The following is a 20,003-nucleotide window of genomic DNA, read 5'->3' as shown; positions in this document are numbered from 1 at the left end:
ACACAGCATTATTAATATGTGTTAATTTGTTCTCTGACATAGGTTATGGTCACATGACATGCAGGTAAACAAATATAACAATCCTTCATTTTTTGTATTTTTTTTTAATTTTGATTAATTTTAAAAATATTTATTTTAATTGAACATATTTATGATTTAATTAATTATTAGCGTTTCATTAAACTCATAAACCCCCTACAGTTCCTTCACAAACCCCAGTTTGGGACACCTTGACATAATGTGATATTTAATACTTCATGTTGTTAATAACAAGAAATAGAATATATAAAGGTAGGCTAATCTAAACTATTACCTAAAATATGTAATGTAATAGATTACGTAACTAACAATTTTTGTCATGTAATGTGGAATTAGTAAAGGATTACAGTTTGTAAGAAATCTACCCAAAACAAAACAGCTCGTTTTGCTGCTTGACATTGCAAATTGGTGTGTTTTACCATATTATTTTAATTTATTATCTTATTATGAACACACTGGTTTGTAGTGCAAACAGTTTTACTATTTACTGAACATTGTTACTCTTTTCGTTATTTCCCTAAAGTGACTAATGAAGCGGAAGAGTCGCCCATAGGCTTACTTTCTCGTATAGAAAAATAAGGCTTACCTGGACAATGAATGAATTTGAACATACACGTCATCTCTTTACATGGGTGTAAAAAATTACCTGATGTTGAATCTGTAATTCCACTAAAAATCAGCAGAGTCAAACAAATAAACTTCATTGCTGGAGGACACAGATACTAAAAAGAAAAATATGAATACAAAACATTATAATAAACAGACAAATGCTGAGTTAACATGCATGTGTTTTGCCTCTGAATATTTGCACATTTACACTTAAGGGCCAAATACAACATTTTACATACTACAATCAGCAGGTTAAATTAGTCCAGACAAAGCAAAACACAAATGTACAATGTGTATCTACAATACATGTAACTTTATTTCACCTTATTCTTTTAAAAATAAAATATTTTTATGGTTTAGTATCACACTGAAAAAATGATTCATTGGTAAGCGGTTGCAATCAATTTATTTTAGATACATTTAAATAAACAAATTTTGTTGACAAACATTAAAAAAAACACTATTTTACTTAAATGCAGCTAAAATAAATTGATTGCAACCACTTACCTTAAAAAATGTAGTAAATTTAATAAATAGGTTTTTTTTCAGTGTACTTAATAACCTTAAACGAGTCTGATTTTCAGTCGTAGTCATGATAGACAAAAAAAGTGTTTCTCAACTTACCTTCGACTGAATATTGATGTGTTCACAAGAGTATCCTAATATATAGTTGATATGATTATATAGGAATTAACTAAATGTTGAAATGAGAGTTCATTATCAAAAGGAGAACATTCCTAGCTCTGTTTTACTTTCACTTGTTTGACACGGCCCTCCACAACACGATCTGATCAAAATCCAGCTCCTGAAATCATTGTCTGTTTGTAGACATGTGTCTTCAGGTTTTGATTGCAGGGCTTGTCATTAATCAAATATGATACACATATGCAGTCTTTTTACATATATTTTGTCTAAGGGTTCAGACTTTTCCATTTAAAACTTTACAGGCAGGGTTAAAGTAATGCTAGTGATTAACCAATATATTTTTCTGGCTGATTATTTGATTTCACCCAAGTTGTCATCATTACAGCTGTATTATGTATATATCTGCAATAAACATTGGCCACTCTGTAAATGTATTTTATCCAAAACTATCAAATAGTTGCATATTTTGTCAGTTTCATATGGCTAAATATTGTAATTTGTGTCTTCTTGGAGAAGTTCTTACACTAATAAATATAGCATTTCATTTAAAAAATTTTGATTTAGAAAACCACACCAGAACAATTTCTATAAAATATAATAATAATAACCATCCATGAATGGAAGAAAAATCATTAAGAATCAGACTCCAGCTCCATCTAATGGACAAGATCAGATTAAAGAGCTGTTGCTGCTGTTGAATCTATTGGTCAACCTGTATTTGCTCTGATTTGTAAAACACAGGAGTTGGGATGAACAAGGAGGAGCTGGTTGCTAATCTCAGCACCATCGCTCGTTCTGGATCAAAGGTGTGTCTCATTGAACTCTTTCAGATTTACTTGTGCCTCATTAGCTTAGAATTTGACTTTAAATTGGAATACTGTATATATAAAGTAGACGTTTAGCAGTGGTGGAAAGAGTACTGAAAATTTATACTCAATTAAAAGTACTGTTACATTTCTGAAATTATACTCTATTACAAGTAAAAGTAGCTATGGTGTTAAAAAGTACTTAACTAAAAGTACAAATTACTTTTCATAAAAACTACTCAGAGTACTACTTACTTTTTAGCTGGTGGTATTTATTGAAATATCCATAATTGCTAAATCAGACAAGATCCAGACTATAAAACACATTTTACAAAACACACTTAAAGATACTATAAACGCATTTTTAGAAACTTTGTAAACAGCATGAACTGAACTGTCAGGTGTGGTTTATATCCAAATCGCACCACACCCCTAAACGTGTGTGTGTGTGTGCGTATATATATATATATAATAAAAATAAATAAAATAACGTCACAAAAATGAAGTTATAAGTCTTCTTAGCATTATGTATGGTGGCCGAGAAGTGCAAAACACAACAACAAATCGCAACACAAAAATAAATCTGAAAACCAAATAACAAATCCAGAATCAAAATTACAAATTAGAAAAAGGCAATATCAAATCTAAAAACAAAACGGCAAACCATAAAACACAATAACAACTCCGGAAACAAAATGGAAAGTCGGAAACCACAACGACAAACAAGAAAACAAAACGACAATTCAGAAAACACAACGACAGGGGGGGAGGTGCCAAGATGGCGTCTGTGTAATCGCACTTCTGTTGTCTCATCAAATGTCGTGCAAAGCTTGATCTCATTTGACCTTCCTTGATGTTTGGAGTTGCTGATGCTAATGTATATGTATTCTAAATAATTTTGTGACGTTTTTTGAGCCGGAATGGTGAATCTTTGCCACTTTTTTGTCTGCTAGAATGTACGTAGTGGTTTTATGAGCACGCTGATTAAAACCAAAGACTATAGAATACCAAAGATATGTCACTTGTGTCTAGTGTAGTTCTTAGTGAAAGAGCCAATCGTTGATTAGTAAAGTCAGCGCGTCACTGCAGCTGCCCTTAGAAGTCCCTTTTGCTATAAAAACAGTCTGCGCTCTAAGACGTGCGTTCAGTAATGCGCATGCGCACTGGCTCATCTAGCCGGAAAAATAAGCATTTTTTAACGCTATTAAAGCACAAGGAACTATATTTATAAGGCAGTTCTTGTTGGATTACTTTGGAGATTTCAAATATGAAATTTAATCGTCATCTTGGTGAACAGTTTTGGAGAATTTGATGTTTCCCCATTCAAACAGATAGGAGCTGCACTTGCCTGCCCGAGTAGCGTTTGAAAGATGGCCGCCGAGTGACATGACTTGCCTTAAAGGGACTTTGTTAAAACTCACATGTGATTGGAACATACGCAAGAAAACCTTAAAGAATCGCGGATACTGTGAAACGCGTGCACGACTATGCTAAATCTGCTCCCGAAGACGATCCAAACATGGATTGTACGCCACTTTTAGACACCCCAATTATCAGCCCTCTTACGAAAGTGTGGCGGCAAACTTCTGAGCCTTCAAACGCAGCTATCCTGGAGGCGATTGAGGGGCTAGGAAAAAGCAAGATATCTTCATGAAGAAATTACTGGAAATCGAAATGTCGGTTGCATCTAATTCGGCCCTGATATCTGAACTTGCTATCAAAGTTGATTCAGTTACCGACAAAATGGCGAGAGCTGTAGTTAAAACCGACGAGTTGAGTGTTCAAGTAGCATCTGTAATTGCTGAAATTAACCCTTTGAGCAGTACGGTCCCACATATGGGATTCTAATTTCTGTGCCCCTGGGAGTACAGTCCCACATATGGGATTTACGGTGTGTTCACACGGGGCGCAAGCGTCAACGCTTCCCATTGACTTTGAATGGGTGACGTCAAGCTTTGCCGAAAGGAATTGTGGATCCGTCGGCGGTGCTTCACTCGCGTTGCTCGCGACAGAAGTTGAGAAATTTTCAACTTCTGCCGCGAGCAACGCCAGTGAAGCGCCGCGTCAGCCAATTAGATCGCTCTATGCAAATACAGTGGCCAGGCGGCAGCCAATCACGTTCATCTTGTTCAAGAGCAGCATTTTATTGGCTGACGCTGCTATGACCATAAACGTCAGCCACGCCTTCCGTTAAGCGTTGACGCTTGCGCCCCGTGTGAACACACCGTTAAGGTGCGTTCACACCGGACGCGAATGAAGCGGCAAGCGCGAGTGATTTACATGTTAAGTCAATGCAAAGACGCGAATAGCCATCCTGCGGCACGAAACGCGCGAATGAGGCGGCGCGAAACGTGCGAATAGCGCGAATGGCGCGGCGCGCATTGAGCGTTTCAAGCGATTGCCGCGCCATTCGCGCGAATCGTGCGAAACGCGCAAGTTCAAAAATCTGAACTTCGGCGGAATTCCGCGCCGCGGTAACCAATCAGGAGCTTGCTCTAGTAGTGACGGAGGCAGAAATCCGAAACAACAATGGCGGATAAAATCACCGTTGCTGTCTGTGGTTCCTCGGAGCTGTACGATACATCTTTGGACTTTTGTAGAAACAGGAATAAAAGGGATCTTGCTAGGAATAAAGTGAGTGAAGAGGTCGGACAATCTGGTTAGTTTTAAAAAACGCTCTTTACTCAATTTGACCTACATATACATACATATTGAGACTACAAGCAAGCTAAAGCTGGCAAATTGAGCTCATTCACCTATTTTACAACTACTTTCCCGCTGACGAGCGGCAGAAGCCCCTCCCATGACGCGAATTCGCGTCTGTTGTGAAGAAAATGTCACGCGCGAATGACGCGAATTTTACCGCGCGAATGGCGCGAGTAAACTCAAATGTTCAAGCGTTCAACTACGCGCGAATAGCGCGTTTTTTCCGCGCAAGTCGCGTCCGGTGTGAACGCACCATTAGAACGTTCGGTGACGTCACGCAGCTGACAAATTCAAACTGCGCTTTGGCGCGATGGCTGGCGCTGAGCCAGAGACGCCGGAGCTCTGCACTTGTCATACAATCACAACTATGCAGTGTTTTTAACCACATAACGCTTATTTTAGGTTTCAGACATTTAAATACACATAAGTACTAGTAAAACGAGACATTAAGAGCTTGTAAAATACACACATAGGTCTATGGAAGCAGCAAATAACCATCTATTCAAATATAATTTGCCGATGTGTTTTATTTCTATCACATACACATAGGAAAAGTAACTAAAAGGTTCACTCTATTCCTCTTCTAGTTCACCAGCCACTTACTTGCATGTATTTCGGGAGAAACGGATGAATGTACGTGATGTTAACGCGGCTGACAGGACTCTGAACTGCAGCGCGAGCAAACATGGCCGCGCCCATCTCACGTTTCAAATCACGATCCATATCATTTACATAGGGTTTTAAACGACGAATCATACTAATTCAAACATATTTGTGAATCGGAATATTAGATAGTTCATGGTATGGTAAGCAAGTGTGTGAGTATTCTGGATAAAAAAGGAAAAACAAAATTAAAGCGATCTATCTGTCATACAGTGTTATTGTGGCTGTGTTGTGTCACGTGACAAGCATGACGCGTCGCCATGGAAACAATAAGGACGAACGTTCTAAAATAACGGTCGCTTAAAAAAAAACTCACTCTCGGGGGTCCACTACAATATTTTAAACTCACCACTGAAAGGGTTAACAGCTGTGGGGAAAAGTTGACGACCTGGATGCATACAAAAATACGGTGGAATTTGAAGATCTCAGGTGTTCCGGAGGAGGCAGGAGAAAATGTGAAAATGGTCGCTATGGATATTGAAGGGATTGAGGGATGCTCTTCAGACTTCCATTGATGTTGCACACAGAATCAAAGAGATGCAGACGCGTTTCCACGGCGGATTATTGTGCAGTTTTTGTCACGTACTCATCGGGATCGCATTTGGTTGGACTCAAAAAACTCTGAAGTCCTCAGGCAGAAAAGCATCAAAATCACAGAGGACCTGACACAACAAACGAGAGAGGCACGGAATAAACTGTGGCCGCTTGTAAGTCAAGCCAGGAGAGACGGAAAACGAGCTGGGTTCAAGGGCTCGTTTGCCATTATTGATGGAAAGAATATTACAGCGGATAATATGTGAATTATGTGTATGTTTGCCCTTAATCCCATTTGAGGATTGAATATTGACTTTGATTGTAGCCTACTCTAGAGGCACTGTAAACTTCTGGCAAAGAAGATTTTTGTTTCGTTTTCTCATGGCTCCTTCTGTTGAATATATCCGGATACAAGATTTTCTTAATCATTTGATGCTGATATATGGAAGTGTAAGGGGAATTTTTACAGCAAAAACCCAAGGACCAGATATGATGAACAAAAACCAGGAGTCAAAGATTCAATCAATCGAAATCATGTTTACTGAAGAAAATAGTTTGCAGTTTCATCAGCAGAAGTCAGCTTCAACACTCTCGATGGAGTTCGTAGGCCGCTCTGCGTACATGTTCAAAACACCAGTAATTATACTCTAACAGAGGTTGCTAATTACGTCAATGCATAGGTTAGGAAGATCCTGATTGGTCAACAACTTAGATAACTGTAAAATTTTCCACATATGGTAGACAAATCAAAGCTATCAACAAGTGATTACACAGGCGACAAAGATCAGAGGTCAGACACAACAGGCTGTCTCCAGAAGCCCGTTGTGACCCGCAACATCAACAAATGGCAAGAACCTCCTCAGGATGGTCTTTCCGCCGTCACGCCTGATATTAAAGACAGAGGCTGACACACACACACACACACACACACACACACACACACACACACACACACAAATTCACACATAGAGACCTTATCTATCTTCAAGGTTGCCTAGCCAGGCAAGACTCAATGTGGCTTGATACACGCACACCTAACAGTTAGCCTCTTGGAAAAATGGAATCAAATCAACAGGATTTCACTAATACAAGTCTAAGGGATATCAAGAACATATGTCATAGATGTCCCAAATCACAGATGTCTTGGTCACAGTTGCTCATGCAATCAGGAGGGTCATCCTGACCTCCTGAGGCGTGATCTCGGTCCCTGAGAAAAGAGAACTTCAACAGACAGAAAACACATTTGGCACACACTTTAATATTTTCTATAAGGCATCTATTCTAGTCACTTACTAATATTAAACAACAAATAATATTAGGAGTTAAACACTGATTTATGAGCTAGATCATCTACTAAAAATGTGTAAGAATTAATAAGGATATTAATTTGTAAAAAGGCCATGATGTCTTCCGACTTCCACTCCTTCAGAAGGTTGAAAAAAGGATAGGTTTTGCACTTTAAACCTTTTTTGCTTAGTTAATTATTTTGCCTTAGGGCAGATTGTTCTTGTTCTTATTCAATGTACTTGAATTTTTCTTGTTTTTCTCTTAATGTTCGGGGGATTCGTGACCTTACTAAACGAAGCCTTATTTTTATTTTGTAATTCTAAAAGAAGAGATGTTTATTTTTTACAGGAAACTCATTCTAGTGTTAATGATGAGTCTTTTTGGTCAGCACAGTGAGGAGATAAAGCTTTATTTTCACATGGTTCTACTCATTCTGGGGGAGTTATAATTTTATTTAACTATAGTTTTAATAGTAAAATTCTTGAGTCACACTTTTCTCTAGAGGGCAGATGGATAATAGCTATAGTTCAGTCTAGAGAGGCTGTCTTTATTTTATGTAATAGGCCTATATATGGCTTTAACAACTCAAAGTTAAACGAAATTCTTTTTCAAATGTTATCTAACAACGTCCATGGAAACAATGTCTCTTCATTTACATGGTTTAAAGCAGACTTGTCTCAATAATCTATAGACATCTGGCTTATATCTGACTGGCTAATTCCCTTTATTAGTTCTTGTACCATTTCACCTGCTCCTTTAACGGATCATGCTTGTATCGATCTTGAAATTTCCGAGACTCATAATAGTTTTCAGAGACATCCAGGATACTGGAAACTGAATACTTCTTTTTTTTTACAAAACTCTCTTTAATGTTCAGGTATAAAAAATATAATTGAAACATTTAAAAGTAATACAGGCTCTGCTATTGCAAATTTGGAACTTTTTAAGTATGAGTGTCGGAGATTCTCTATAGACGGTTTCAACGGCAACAACATAAACAAACGTTACTGCGCATGCGCGCTTTTGTGGCCCAAACTTAACTTCCGGTAGACATCCAAATAGAATCAATAACAACAGCTAAGTCCTTCTAGAGTAGATTATTTTTTTTAATAACAAGCGAAATATGTTGGCTGTGTAAATTAGACTGATTTATTAAAAATGCAAACTCATCCTCTGCCAGCAGGAGGTGCTTTAAGCACGAGAAACGAGGTTTCCCCGGTAATGGCTATAGACAAAGCAGCTCTTAATTTAAAAACGCTGCCTTATGCAGGATGAAATGAAAATGACATTTTCTAAAGGCAGTCTTTCTTCAGAAATACAGTGATATAAAAACACCCACGCCTCGGTTTGATTTTTAAACGTGCATTACGTTTATTCAACGAAGTCTATTGGAAAATCAGTCGGTTTTTATATCATGGCAGGTCGCCACAAATAAATAAATGTTTGGGAGACGCATACCACAGCACAATAACCTGAGACCAACTTCATTACTCATTATTAACTGCGTTTGTAGCCCGCGACACGAACCAGACAGATAAACACAGACCGGAAGTTAACTTAGGTCCAGGCGCGTGCGCCCGATGAAACCGTCTATACGGTTTGGCAAACATCTTTCTAAAGAGAAGTTGAGAAGCTCTGCAATCATAAAGGAAATAAATAATATTTTATGTCTGTCCTCTCCTAGTGAACAGGACATGGAGAAGTTATACTTATTGAAGGTAGATTTTGATGTTCTTTATGCGGAGAAGGCCAAAGGTGCTTTTGTTAGATCAAGACCAAAATGGTTAGAATTTGGAGAAAGGAATTCGACATATTTTTTTCAATTTAGAAAAAAGAAGAGGTGAATTAAAAAGAATTTCAACCCTTGACATTAATGGTATTCTTATTTCTGATGAGGCCAAAATTTCACAATTTGTAGCTTACTTTTATCAGCAACTTTATACTTCTGCCTTTCATTTTGATTCTTCTAAGCAAATTTTTTTCTGAGGTGGAACAGTTTATTCCAAATATAAGCGAAGACAATTATACTGCTTGTGAGGGTGAGATAACTGTGGCGGAGATCAATAAATATGTATGTACAGTTGTGCTATAGGTGATAGGATGGAATACAGGGATGTGTTAGGGTGGAGGTGGTAGCAGTAGATAAAGTCAGATTATTCCACACATTTTTGCACAATGGGAGGAACATTTTAACTGTTCATAAGGTGGATTGCCTGGGGGGAAAAACTGTTCACGCGTCTGGCAGTCCTGATCTTTGGGGCTCTGTAGTGCCGGCCGGATGGTAAGAGTTTAAAGAGGGGATGGCTTGGATGTGAGGGGTCCAGAGTGATTTTCTGAGCTATTTTCCTCACTCTGGATGTGTACAGTTCTTGAAGGGTGGGCAGGGGAGCACCAATAATCCTCTCAGCAGACCGAACCATTCTCTGCAATCTTCTGATGTCTGATTTTGTAGCTGAGCCAAACCAGACAGTTATTGATGTGCACAGAACAGACTCGATGACCGCTGAGTAGAACTGTTTCAGCAACTCCTGTGGTAGGTTGAACTTCTTCAGCTGGCGAAGGAAGTACAACCTTTGTTGGGCCTTTTTTACAATGGAGTCGATGTGAGTGTCCCACTTCAGGTCCTGGGACATGAAACATCCCAGGAACTTGAATGTCTCCACTGTAGCCACAGTGCTGTCCATGATGGTGAGTGAGGAAGGTGCAGGGGGGTTCCTCCAGAAGTCCACTATTATCTCTACAGTTTTTAGCTTGTTCAGCTCCAGGTTGTTGTGACTGCACCAGACAGCCAGCTCTTTTACCTCCTCCCTGTAGGCAGACTCGTCACCGTCCTGAATGAGGCCGATAACCGTGGTGTCGTCTGCAAACTTCAGGAGCTTGACAGAGGGGTCTTTAGTGGTGCAGTCGTTGGTGTAGAGGGAGAAGAGCAGTGGGGAGAGAACACAACCTTGAGGGGCGCCAGTGTTGGTGGTGCGGCTGCTTGATGTGAATTTCCCCAGTCTCACCAGCTGTTGCCTATCTGTCAGAATGCTGGTGATCCATTGACAGATAGGGCTAGGAACAGAAAGTTGGTTTAGTTTGGTGTGGAGGAGTGGAGGAATGATGGTGTTGAAGGCCGAGCTGAAATCCACAAACAGGATCCTCACATAAGTCCCTGGTCTGTCCAGATGCTGCAGGATGAAGTGCAAGCCAATGTTCACTGCATCATCCACTGACCTGTTTGCTCAGTAAGCAAACTGCAGGGGGTCCAGTAAGGGTCTGGTGATGTCCTTCAGATAAGCCAGAACCAGTTTTTCAAACGACTTCATGACGACAGATGTTAGCGCCACAGGTCTGTAGTCGTTGAGTCCTGTTATCTTGGATTTCTTTGGGACAGGAATAATAGTTGAGCGTTTTAGGCAGTGAGGGACTTCACACAGCTCCAGAGACCTGTTAAAGATCTGTGAAAAAATGGGGGCCAGCTCGTCAGCGCAGGTTTTCAGACAGGCTGGTGTCACACCGTCTGGTCCTGGTGCCTTTCTTCTTTTGTTCTTCCTGAAGACCTGGCGCACATCATTTTCGCTGATAAGAATTGAAGGAGGGGGGGGAGAGGGGGGTTGCTGGAGGTGGTAATGGTTGTGTGAAGAGATCGTCAAAACAGGTATGGGGGTTTCAAATCTAGAGTAAAACTCATTCAGGTCTTCAGCAAGTCGTTGAGTCGCCTCAGTGCTCGGGGGAGGTGTCCTGTAGTTTGTGATGATTTTCAGGCCTTTCCACACTGAACTTGGATCATTCGAAGTGAACTGATCTTCTAACCTTTTTGCATAGGTCTTTTTTTAGCCACTCTAATCTCTTTATTCAGTGTGTTCCTGGTCTGGTTGTACAAGACTCTATCCCCTTTTCTGTAGGCATCCTCTTTGGCCTGACGAAGATGTCTGAGTTTTTCTGTAAACCATGGCTTGTTATTGTTGTATGTTAAATAGGTTCTGGTAGGAATGCATAAATCCTCACAGAAACTGATATATGAAGTAACAGTCTCTGTGAGCTCGTCCAGATCGGTGGCAGCGGCTTCAAAAACACTCCAATCAGTCAAATAGAAACAGGATTGTAAGACCTGTTCTGTTTCATTGGTCCATCTTTTTACAGTCTTAACTACAGGTTTAGCAGATTTAAGTTTTTGCCTGTAGGTTGGTATAAGATGAACCAGACAGTGATCAGATAGTCCCAAAGCTGCCCGTTGGACAGAGTGATATGCTCCTTTAATTGTGGTGTAACAGTGGTCCAATATATTACTGTCTCTGGTCGGACATGAAACATGCTGTCTGTATTTTGGCAGTTCACGTGAGGTCACGTGCCAGGTTTATAGTTTATAGATTGATAGTTTAATCACAAAAACCCCATTTAATAAAAGTCCGGGCCCTGATGGTCTACCATTTGAATTTTATCGATCCTTTTGGAATGATATAAAATATTTTATGCTAGATGTTTTTAAAGAGTGTTTAGACCGTGGTGAGTTATCTGAATCGATGAAGCAAGGCATAATAACTTTAATACCTAAATCAAATAAAGGTAAAAAGTTTTTAGATAATCGGCGCCCTATAACTTTGCTTAATTCTGATTATAAATTATTAGCTGCTTTATATGCAAGGAGATTAAAACACTGTTTAGAAGAAGTTATGTCAATCACACAGACTGGCTTCATGAAGGGTCGACACATAACAAATAATATTCGCCTTGTTTTAGATCTTTTAGATTACTCTGAGTTGGTTAATGATGATGCACTGATTCTGTTTTTAGATTTTTATAAGGTGTTTGATACAGTAGAGCATGCCTTTATGTATGAAACCTTAAGATATTTTGGTTTTGTTCCTAAATTTGTGAAAACTGTACAGACCCTGTATAAAAATATCACTAGTAATGTGTCTTTGTCTTCTGGAACTTCTCCACGTTTTGTCATTGGAAGAGGAATTAGGCAAGGTTGCCCTATTTCTCTCTTTTTATTTTTGTTAGTTGCAGAGCTTCTTAATCTTTATACAGTAGATTGTTTGAGTATGGAGGGCATCAAAATTGTAGATTGCACTATTTTGATTAGTCAACTTCTGGCCTTTCTGTTAATCAGTCTAAATCTGAGATTATGACAATTCCTCATTCTGATATGTCAGATGTATATGGAATTAAAGTAAAACAAACAGTTAGATATCTTGGTATTATAATTAATAAATGTTCATCTGAGAGAATTGAATTGAAAAGTGCTTATTTAATGCAAAAACTATTTTTAATTGCTGGTCTCAGAGGAATTTAACTATCCATGGGCATGTTCTGCTTTCCAAGGCTGAGGGAATTTCGAGGCTGGTATATCCTGCTCTGTCTTTACATGTCAACCCTAAAATGTGCTCAGATATTGACAGGGCTTTATTTAAGTTTATTTGGAAAAACAGAACTGAGTATGTGAAAAGAAAAACTATTATTAGACCTTTTTCAGAGGGTGGGCTTAATGTCCTTGATTTTAGTACTCTTAATATTATTTTTAAAATTAATTGGATTAAACATTGCTTGGCCCAGAGTAAATCTATATGGTTTTATATCCCCAATCTATTTTTTAAAAAAGTGTGGTGGGTTATCTTTTCTACTATCGTGTGACTTCAAATACAGTAAACTTCCCATAAAATTATCAAACTTTCATAAGCAATCACTAGAAACATGGAAAATAGCCTTCAAACATAATTTCTCTCCACATTCATGCATACTACGGAATAACCAATTTGTGCTGTCTAAAAACAAGAGCATATTTAAAAAAAAACATGGTTTGATAAAGGTATTATATTTCTTTCTGATTTATTGAACACGAATGGTGAGCAATTTCTTTCTTTCTCAGGGATTGAATCTTCCTGTAAAGAGATTATAATTTGGTGGTGAAAAGCATTTCCCCTAAATTTCTTTACCTTGTGAAAATACATCTCGGTTATAATTCAACTGTCAGACAAATCCCAAATCTTGTTATTGGAGGTATTAATATCATGGATTTTAAGTGTAATAACTCACATATTAGAAAATGTCTTACTCGAGATGTCAGCTGTTACCCAAAAGCACTCACAAATTGGAAACAATTCTTCTTCATACCTTCTATTGAGAAAATATGGTCAGCATCTAATAATTTTTTACTGCCAAATAAGGTAAAGGAATTACATTTTAAGATATTGCACAGGTACTATCCTTGTAACACTTTTATTAACAAGTTTAAAAAAAGTTGTCTCACCTAAATGTTCATTTTGTAATTTAGAAAATGAAACACTTACACACTTATTTTGTAATTGTAAATATTCTGAAGACTTTTGGAAACGGGTATCTATCTTGGTTTTCGATATATTTTATAAAACAGTAAAAATAGATGAATCTATGATCCTTTTTTTAAATTGCAATACTGGATCAAAGGAAGTTGATAATGTTAGCTTTACTGGTTGTTGAGGAGCCAGAGTGAGAACTCAGAGGTATATCCACACAACATATTTATTTTTAACTGATAAGGAATCCAGGTGAGCACACACAAACTAACTTCAAGATGACACAAAGAGGCAAACGACTTATAAAGGGTAACTAATGATTACAGACAGGTGAAGGGAATACGGACAAACGAGGGCTAAACCAAAGTACACAGATCAACGGGGGAGACAATGGGAGAAACCAATTTAGAAACAGTGCAAAGACAAGGCAGACAAGGATACATGTAACAGATAACACTTTAAAGGTGTTAAATGTTTTAAAGAATTAAGAATTAAATGTGTAAATTCACATACAGTTTTGCCATTATAGGTGTATCAGACCTATTTTAGTGACTTTTTAGGTATTTAGACAGAAGAAATGAGGGGGGTCAAATCCAGGCAGGTGGGTCAAAATGGGCCTGCTAAAATAATACCCCCCTAAACACTCAATCTGCTTTTGTAGATAGAATTAAATGTGTCATTTTACATACAGTACTGCTATTATAGGTGTATCAGACCCATTTTAGTGACTTTTTAGGTATTTAGACAGAAGAAATGAGTGGGGTCAAATCCAGGCAGGTGGGTCAAAATAGGCCTGCCAAAATAATACCCCCCTAAACACTCAATCTGCTTTTGTAGACAGAATTAAATGTGTCATTTTACATACAGTGCTGCTATTATAGGTGTATCAGACCCATTTTAGTGACTTTTTAGGTATTTAGACAGAAGAAATGAGTGGGGTCAAATCCAGGCAGGTGGGTCAAAATAGGCCTGCCAAAATAATACCCCCCTAAACACTCAATCTGCTTTTGTAGACAGAATTAAATGTGTCATTTTACATACAGTGCTGCTATTATAGGTGTATCAGACCCATTTTAGTGACTTTTTAGGTATTTAGACAGAAGAAATGAGGGGGGTCAAATCCAGACAGGTGGGTCAAAATGGGCCTGCCAAAATAATACCCCCCTAAACACTCAATCTGCTTTTGTAGATAGAATTAAATGTGTCATTTTACATACAGTACTGCTATTATAGGTGTATCAGACCCATTTTAGTGACTCTTTGGGTATTTAGACAAAAGAAATGAGGGGGGTCAAATCCAGGCAGGTGGGTCAAAATGGGCCTGCTAAAATAATACCCCCCTAAACACTCAATCTGCTTTTGTAGACAGAATTAAATATGTCATTTTACATACAGTATAGGTTATTTTATATGGCACATTTTAGGAATGATTAGGTGGTAATTCCAGGCATGTTAGTGAAAATGGTCCTTTCTAAATAAAAATCCTAATGTAACACAATTTTTGTTATTATTTTAGTGCAAAATTGTATTGTAAAATCATACATGTTTCAGTGGAGTTTGGAACATGATATCATATTACGTTAATTGAATACAGTGGGCTAATGTGTATTTTTGTTTTTTCATTATTACAAAATAAAGTTCGTATTAATAAACTACACTTCTTCTGTAAAGAATAACACCTTAGAGTAAAATTCGACCAGCACATGGTGATTTTGTCTAAGGAGACAAAAAAATATAAATAAAAAAATCTATTAAAATAGATACCGTGTGCATTCTCTAGTCTCGTTTTACGATTAATGTTGACAAGCAATGAATCACGTTTCTGAGTTTACACTGCCACCTGCAGGAAAAAATAGATCAATGAAGCATTTGACTTAAATTTCGATGTTTTAACTGCCATCTACAGGAAGCACAACGGTACTGTCCGCGTGCACGCAAAGAGGGGGTAGTCTGCAGCTAGGGGGTCGGAATTGGGCACAACACCGGACCAGTGGATCCGTGTGTGGACCACGTAAAAAGAATAACTCAGACGCATTTATAGTTGAACCCGGTTATCCGTGCGAGGACCACGGCTGATGCCTGTCACTGACTTACATTAGTATCACTTCCGTGAACCCATCACGGAATTTTCGACGATTCCGTGACTCAAACGGATTTGGAGTTAAGGGTCCGTGGTGTTTACACGGAATTCTGTGAGATCAGGTTGGACCACAAACCTCCAATCTGACTGGACTAATTTTAGATATCTTAGGAATAAGTGCACTTACCTTGTAAGAAAGTGCAAATCTGACTACTACCTCAAATCAATGTCCTCAAACCTAAATAACCCATCTAAATTTTGGAAGACGATAAAATCTCTGGAATTACCTACCAGTGACTCTGCTCTCCCCAAGCATATAGTTAAAGATACCCAACAGATCTCAAATAAGAATGATATTGTTAATGCTTTCAATGACCATTTCATTAAGGCAGGTGACATATTTGAACAATCATATCCTGAAGAGGTTTCACACAGCCATGTCTCCTCATCTCTCCAACACAATTCACCTGCTTCTCTGGTCAGTGAGGGATTCGATTTTGAATTCATTCCCTCATCTGCAGTTCTTAAGGCTCTTAAGGAAATTGACACTAGGAAATCAGCCGGTCCTGATGGCCTAGATCCTGCTTTACTTAAACTATCTGCGCATATGATAGTGGGACCTATTACATACATTTTTAACTTGTCCCTGTCTTCAAATGACTTACCAGATGTTTGGAAATCAGCCCATGTGCTGCCCCTGCTGAAAGGGGGGGACCCCTCCATTCTCGATAATTATCGCCCAATCTCCAAATTGTCTGTACTTGCAAAGGTCCTAGAGTCTTTAGTAAATACCCAACTTAAGGGCTACCTGCAAAATTATCAGATACTTTCTCCGGAACAGTCAGGCTTTAGGGCCAAGCATAGCACCATTACTGCAGCTACCAAGGTGCTTAATGACATCATCTGTGACCTTGACCATAAAATGAGCTGTGCTGCCCTGTTCATCGACTTGTCAAAGGCCTTTGACACAGTTGATCACTGTATCCTGCTTAAGAGGCTCCAGGACATTGGCTTGGGCACTAAGGCAGTTGATTGGTTTAGAAACTATCTTGCCAACAGAACACAGACTGTTGTTGTCGATGGGCATAGTTCTGCCCCATTGGGGGTCCGGCGAGGTGTCCCGCAAGGGTCTATCCTTGGTCCGGTCCTATTTACCATTTACATTAACACCATTGCCTCTGTAGCAGATAATGGCAAAATACATCTCTATGCAGACGATACAGTATTATATTGTTCCGTCCCCACTCTAGCTCAAGCTTATCAATCAGAGCAGTCTTTTTATTTATTACAGGCCACCTTCATTGAACTTAGACTGGTATTAAACGCTGGTAAAACTAAAGTGATGCAGTTCGCAAAGTCTCACACTGTACCTGCATCAACCGCCCTGGCCATTTCCACACTAGATGGGAAGTGTGTTGAAAATGTTTCATCTTATAAATATCTTGGTCTATGGATTGATGAAAAGCTAACCTTCAAAGTTCATATTGAAAAATTAGTGAGAAAACTGAGAGTAAAGCTCGGCTTTTATTTTAGAAATAAATCCTGTTTTACTATCAAAGCTAGGAGGAAATTGATTAGTGCCACTTTTTTACCAGTCTTGGACTATGGGGATGTTTTTTATATGCATGCTGCCTCTACCACGCTGCACACACTTGACACAGTCTACCATGGTGCATTACGGTTCATTACTAATGCCAAGTCACATACTCATCACTGTCGTCTTTATGAGGCAACTGGTTTTAGCTCTTTAGGTTTGCGTAGATGGTTCCATTGGCACATTTTTATTTTTAAAGCTATTAATGGTAATTTACCTAGCTATCTTACTAGTTTGTTGGAACCAGGAATCATTACCTTTACAATCTCCGCTCCGTTAACATTCTGTCTCTAAATATCCCACGTGTAACAACTGAATTTGGTAAGACTGCTTTTAGTTATGCTGCTCCTTGGTGTTGGAATTTACTCCAAAAGGTTTTGAAGCTTTCTGTTCTTATCCCACTGGAACATTTTAAACAATTACTTAAACAATCCAAATTTGAACAATGCACATGTTTTCAATGAGCCTTTTATGTTATTTTAAATTGTTTTACATGTATGTAAATCAGTTTTTTTTTTTTTTTTTTTTTTGGTCTGTTTTATGATTCTGTGTAACCTGTGTAATTGTTGCCCCAGGGCTCCCTTGTAAAAGAGATTTGAATCTCAATGGGACATCACCTGGTAAAATAAAGGATAAATAAAATAAAAATAAAAATAAAATCCAATAGACTTACATTGACAATGTTCAAATGAGCCAAGACTATTCAAACTCCAACTGACAAAACTCCCAGAATCCTTAAAACATTTAAACATTTAAAATTTTCTGGCCTGGCTTTCTCAAGCCAACTTTACAGTTTGTCTACGAACTTTACTATCTCGTTATTGCTGTTACTGTTTTTATTACATTTTTTTTATTTCAGTTGATGATGTAAATTCACTGATCTCATAAGTAATCATCACAGATGATCAGTGGTGTGGCGTTTTCATTCTTCCAAAATCCCAAACAAACAAATGGATAGAGTTTCTTATTAAAAGACTGATCAGTGTAAGAGTAAACATGAGACATGGACTCCACATCAATAAAAGAGACGAGACCCTTCTCATAATCCACAAACACACCAACCCTCTGAGGATCCACATTCAGAGAAAAAGAGTAAGCAGAAGAATCACAAGCCTGATATGACCCATATCTCCGTCCCACAATCCAGTATCCATTCTCAGGACTCAAATAGACTGACCCCTTGTTAACAGATTCTCTGGCCACTCCTAAATCCCACTCAGTTTGTCCCTTCACCTGCACCTCAAAGTAGAAACACCCTGAGGAGAATCCATCCTTCCCAAGAACACCAAGATAATCATCAAATCTGTCTTTGTTTCCATCCACTCCTTTCATTTTTGTGTTTCCAGATCTCACTTGTTTCCCATCATCAGACACGATGAGACATGGATGAGCCGTATCAGCATCCAGAATCACATTCACTGTGGAAAATATTGAAAATTCAGCTTTACAGATGAGCATATAATAAAGATAATGATTTATTTATAGGTACTTTACAAAAAGACATAAAAATAAAGATGCACTATTAGATGAAAATAAATAATGTTTAATGTACATTATATTATAATTTTTTGCATACATTTTTTGTTTACATTTTTGAATCCACTTGTGTTGATTTTTTTTGTCTTGCTTCTTTTTTCTTTGTCTTGCTTTATTAAATGATTATGCCATGAAACAAATCTTTAATAAATAAATGAATAATTATGCCTTTTTACTCACCTGTGTGTGATCTTAAATACTTGACAGCTGAAAAAAGAAAATACGAAGTTATAAAGGGTGCATAACATAATTCATCTTTAGATCAATATTTTCAATCAACAAGACAAACAAAATCCAAGAGTTTATATGTGACTCTGTTCCACAAAAGCAGTAGCATTAGCCAAAAATACACTGTATTGGTCAAGATTATCTATTTCTTTTATGCCAAATCATTTGGATATTAAGTAAAGTTCATGTTTCATGAAGATATTTTGTAAATTTCCAACCGTAAATATATCAAAATTAAAATTTTAAAGTAGTAATATGCATTGCTAAGAACTTTATTTGGACAACTTTAAAGGTAATTTCCTCAGTATTTAGATTTTCTAAGTATCTTGGACAAATATTGTCCTATCCTAACAAACCATACATCAATAGAGTGTATTCAGCTTTCAGATGATGGATGAATCTCAATTTTCAAACATTGACTCTTATAAGTGATTTTGTGGTCCAGTGTCACATTTACACATACATTTATAATAAAACATAATTATATACATATATGAATGCACATATTCATGCATTGTTTTGCTAAATAATTTAAAAGTAATGAATATATATTTTAATAAGATCATATAAAACATTCACCTTTAGGGAGAATTGTCTTCAAAAGCTGATTACGTTCTAAAGAAAATTCAGAAAAAGATGAGAAAAGAACATTAAAATTCTATAATTTGTATTACTCTGACAAACAAGTTCAAACAATCATTCAGTTGTGTTAATATCACACAAGTGTACATCAGACGCCATGAACCCAACCATGAAGCAGCTTTAGCTGACTAGCCAGGGCTGCATTTCCCAAAAGCATCGTAAGCTTAAGTTGATCGTAGCTCCATTGGTTTCAATGGGTCTACGATGTACTTAAGCTTACGATGCTTTTGGGAAACGCAGTCCAGGTAAGTTTTAGAGTTTGTGCCAACCCTGGGTTTTAGGGACCATGAAAGAGGTTTGGCTTTTCTTTTTGTTTCTTTTTTTTTTTAATCTCAAACCAATATTTGACCAATCAGCTTTGAGCAAACTGACCC

The 20,003-nt window shown here is 37.8% G+C and overlaps 2 protein-coding genes across 4 annotated transcripts in view; one reads left to right on the top strand and one right to left on the bottom strand.

Moving 5' to 3' along the window:
- LOC141342246 (butyrophilin-like protein 3) overlaps window positions 1-6,910 on the top strand; it is a 9,008-nt gene extending 2,098 nt beyond the window's left edge. Inside the window, exon 6 of the mRNA XM_073846655.1 lies at window positions 6,744-6,910. Within this exon, the coding sequence (XP_073702756.1) occupies window positions 6,744-6,910 (167 nt within the window). The remainder of the gene's footprint in view (window positions 1-6,743) is intronic.
- The window catches only part of LOC141332211 (butyrophilin subfamily 1 member A1-like), a 136,787-nt gene that overhangs the window by 40,836 nt on the left and 75,948 nt on the right, over window positions 1-20,003 (bottom strand). Inside the window, exons 7-9 of one of the 3 annotated variants that reach the window (XM_073837331.1) lie at window positions 19,567-19,602; window positions 18,940-18,966; window positions 17,089-18,641 (exon numbers count right to left, since the gene is read on the bottom strand). The exons of 1 other annotated variant lie outside the window; for it this stretch is intronic. In XM_073837331.1, coding sequence (XP_073693432.1) covers window positions 18,106-18,641; window positions 18,940-18,966; window positions 19,567-19,602 — 599 coding nt within the window. In that variant the 3' untranslated portion in view covers window positions 17,089-18,105. Of the gene's footprint in view, window positions 1-17,088; window positions 18,642-18,939; window positions 18,967-19,566; window positions 19,603-20,003 lie in introns of those variants that run through there. One more of the 3 variants, XM_073837340.1, reaches the window with a different exon arrangement.

The sequence above is a fragment of the Garra rufa genome, chromosome 1 (assembly GCF_049309525.1).
Source record: "Garra rufa chromosome 1, GarRuf1.0, whole genome shotgun sequence".
NCBI classification, from domain to species: domain Eukaryota; kingdom Metazoa; phylum Chordata; class Actinopteri; order Cypriniformes; family Cyprinidae; genus Garra; species Garra rufa.
The sequence above is the reverse complement of the archived record's forward strand: the minus strand, read 5'-3'. Positions and strand labels throughout refer to the sequence as shown.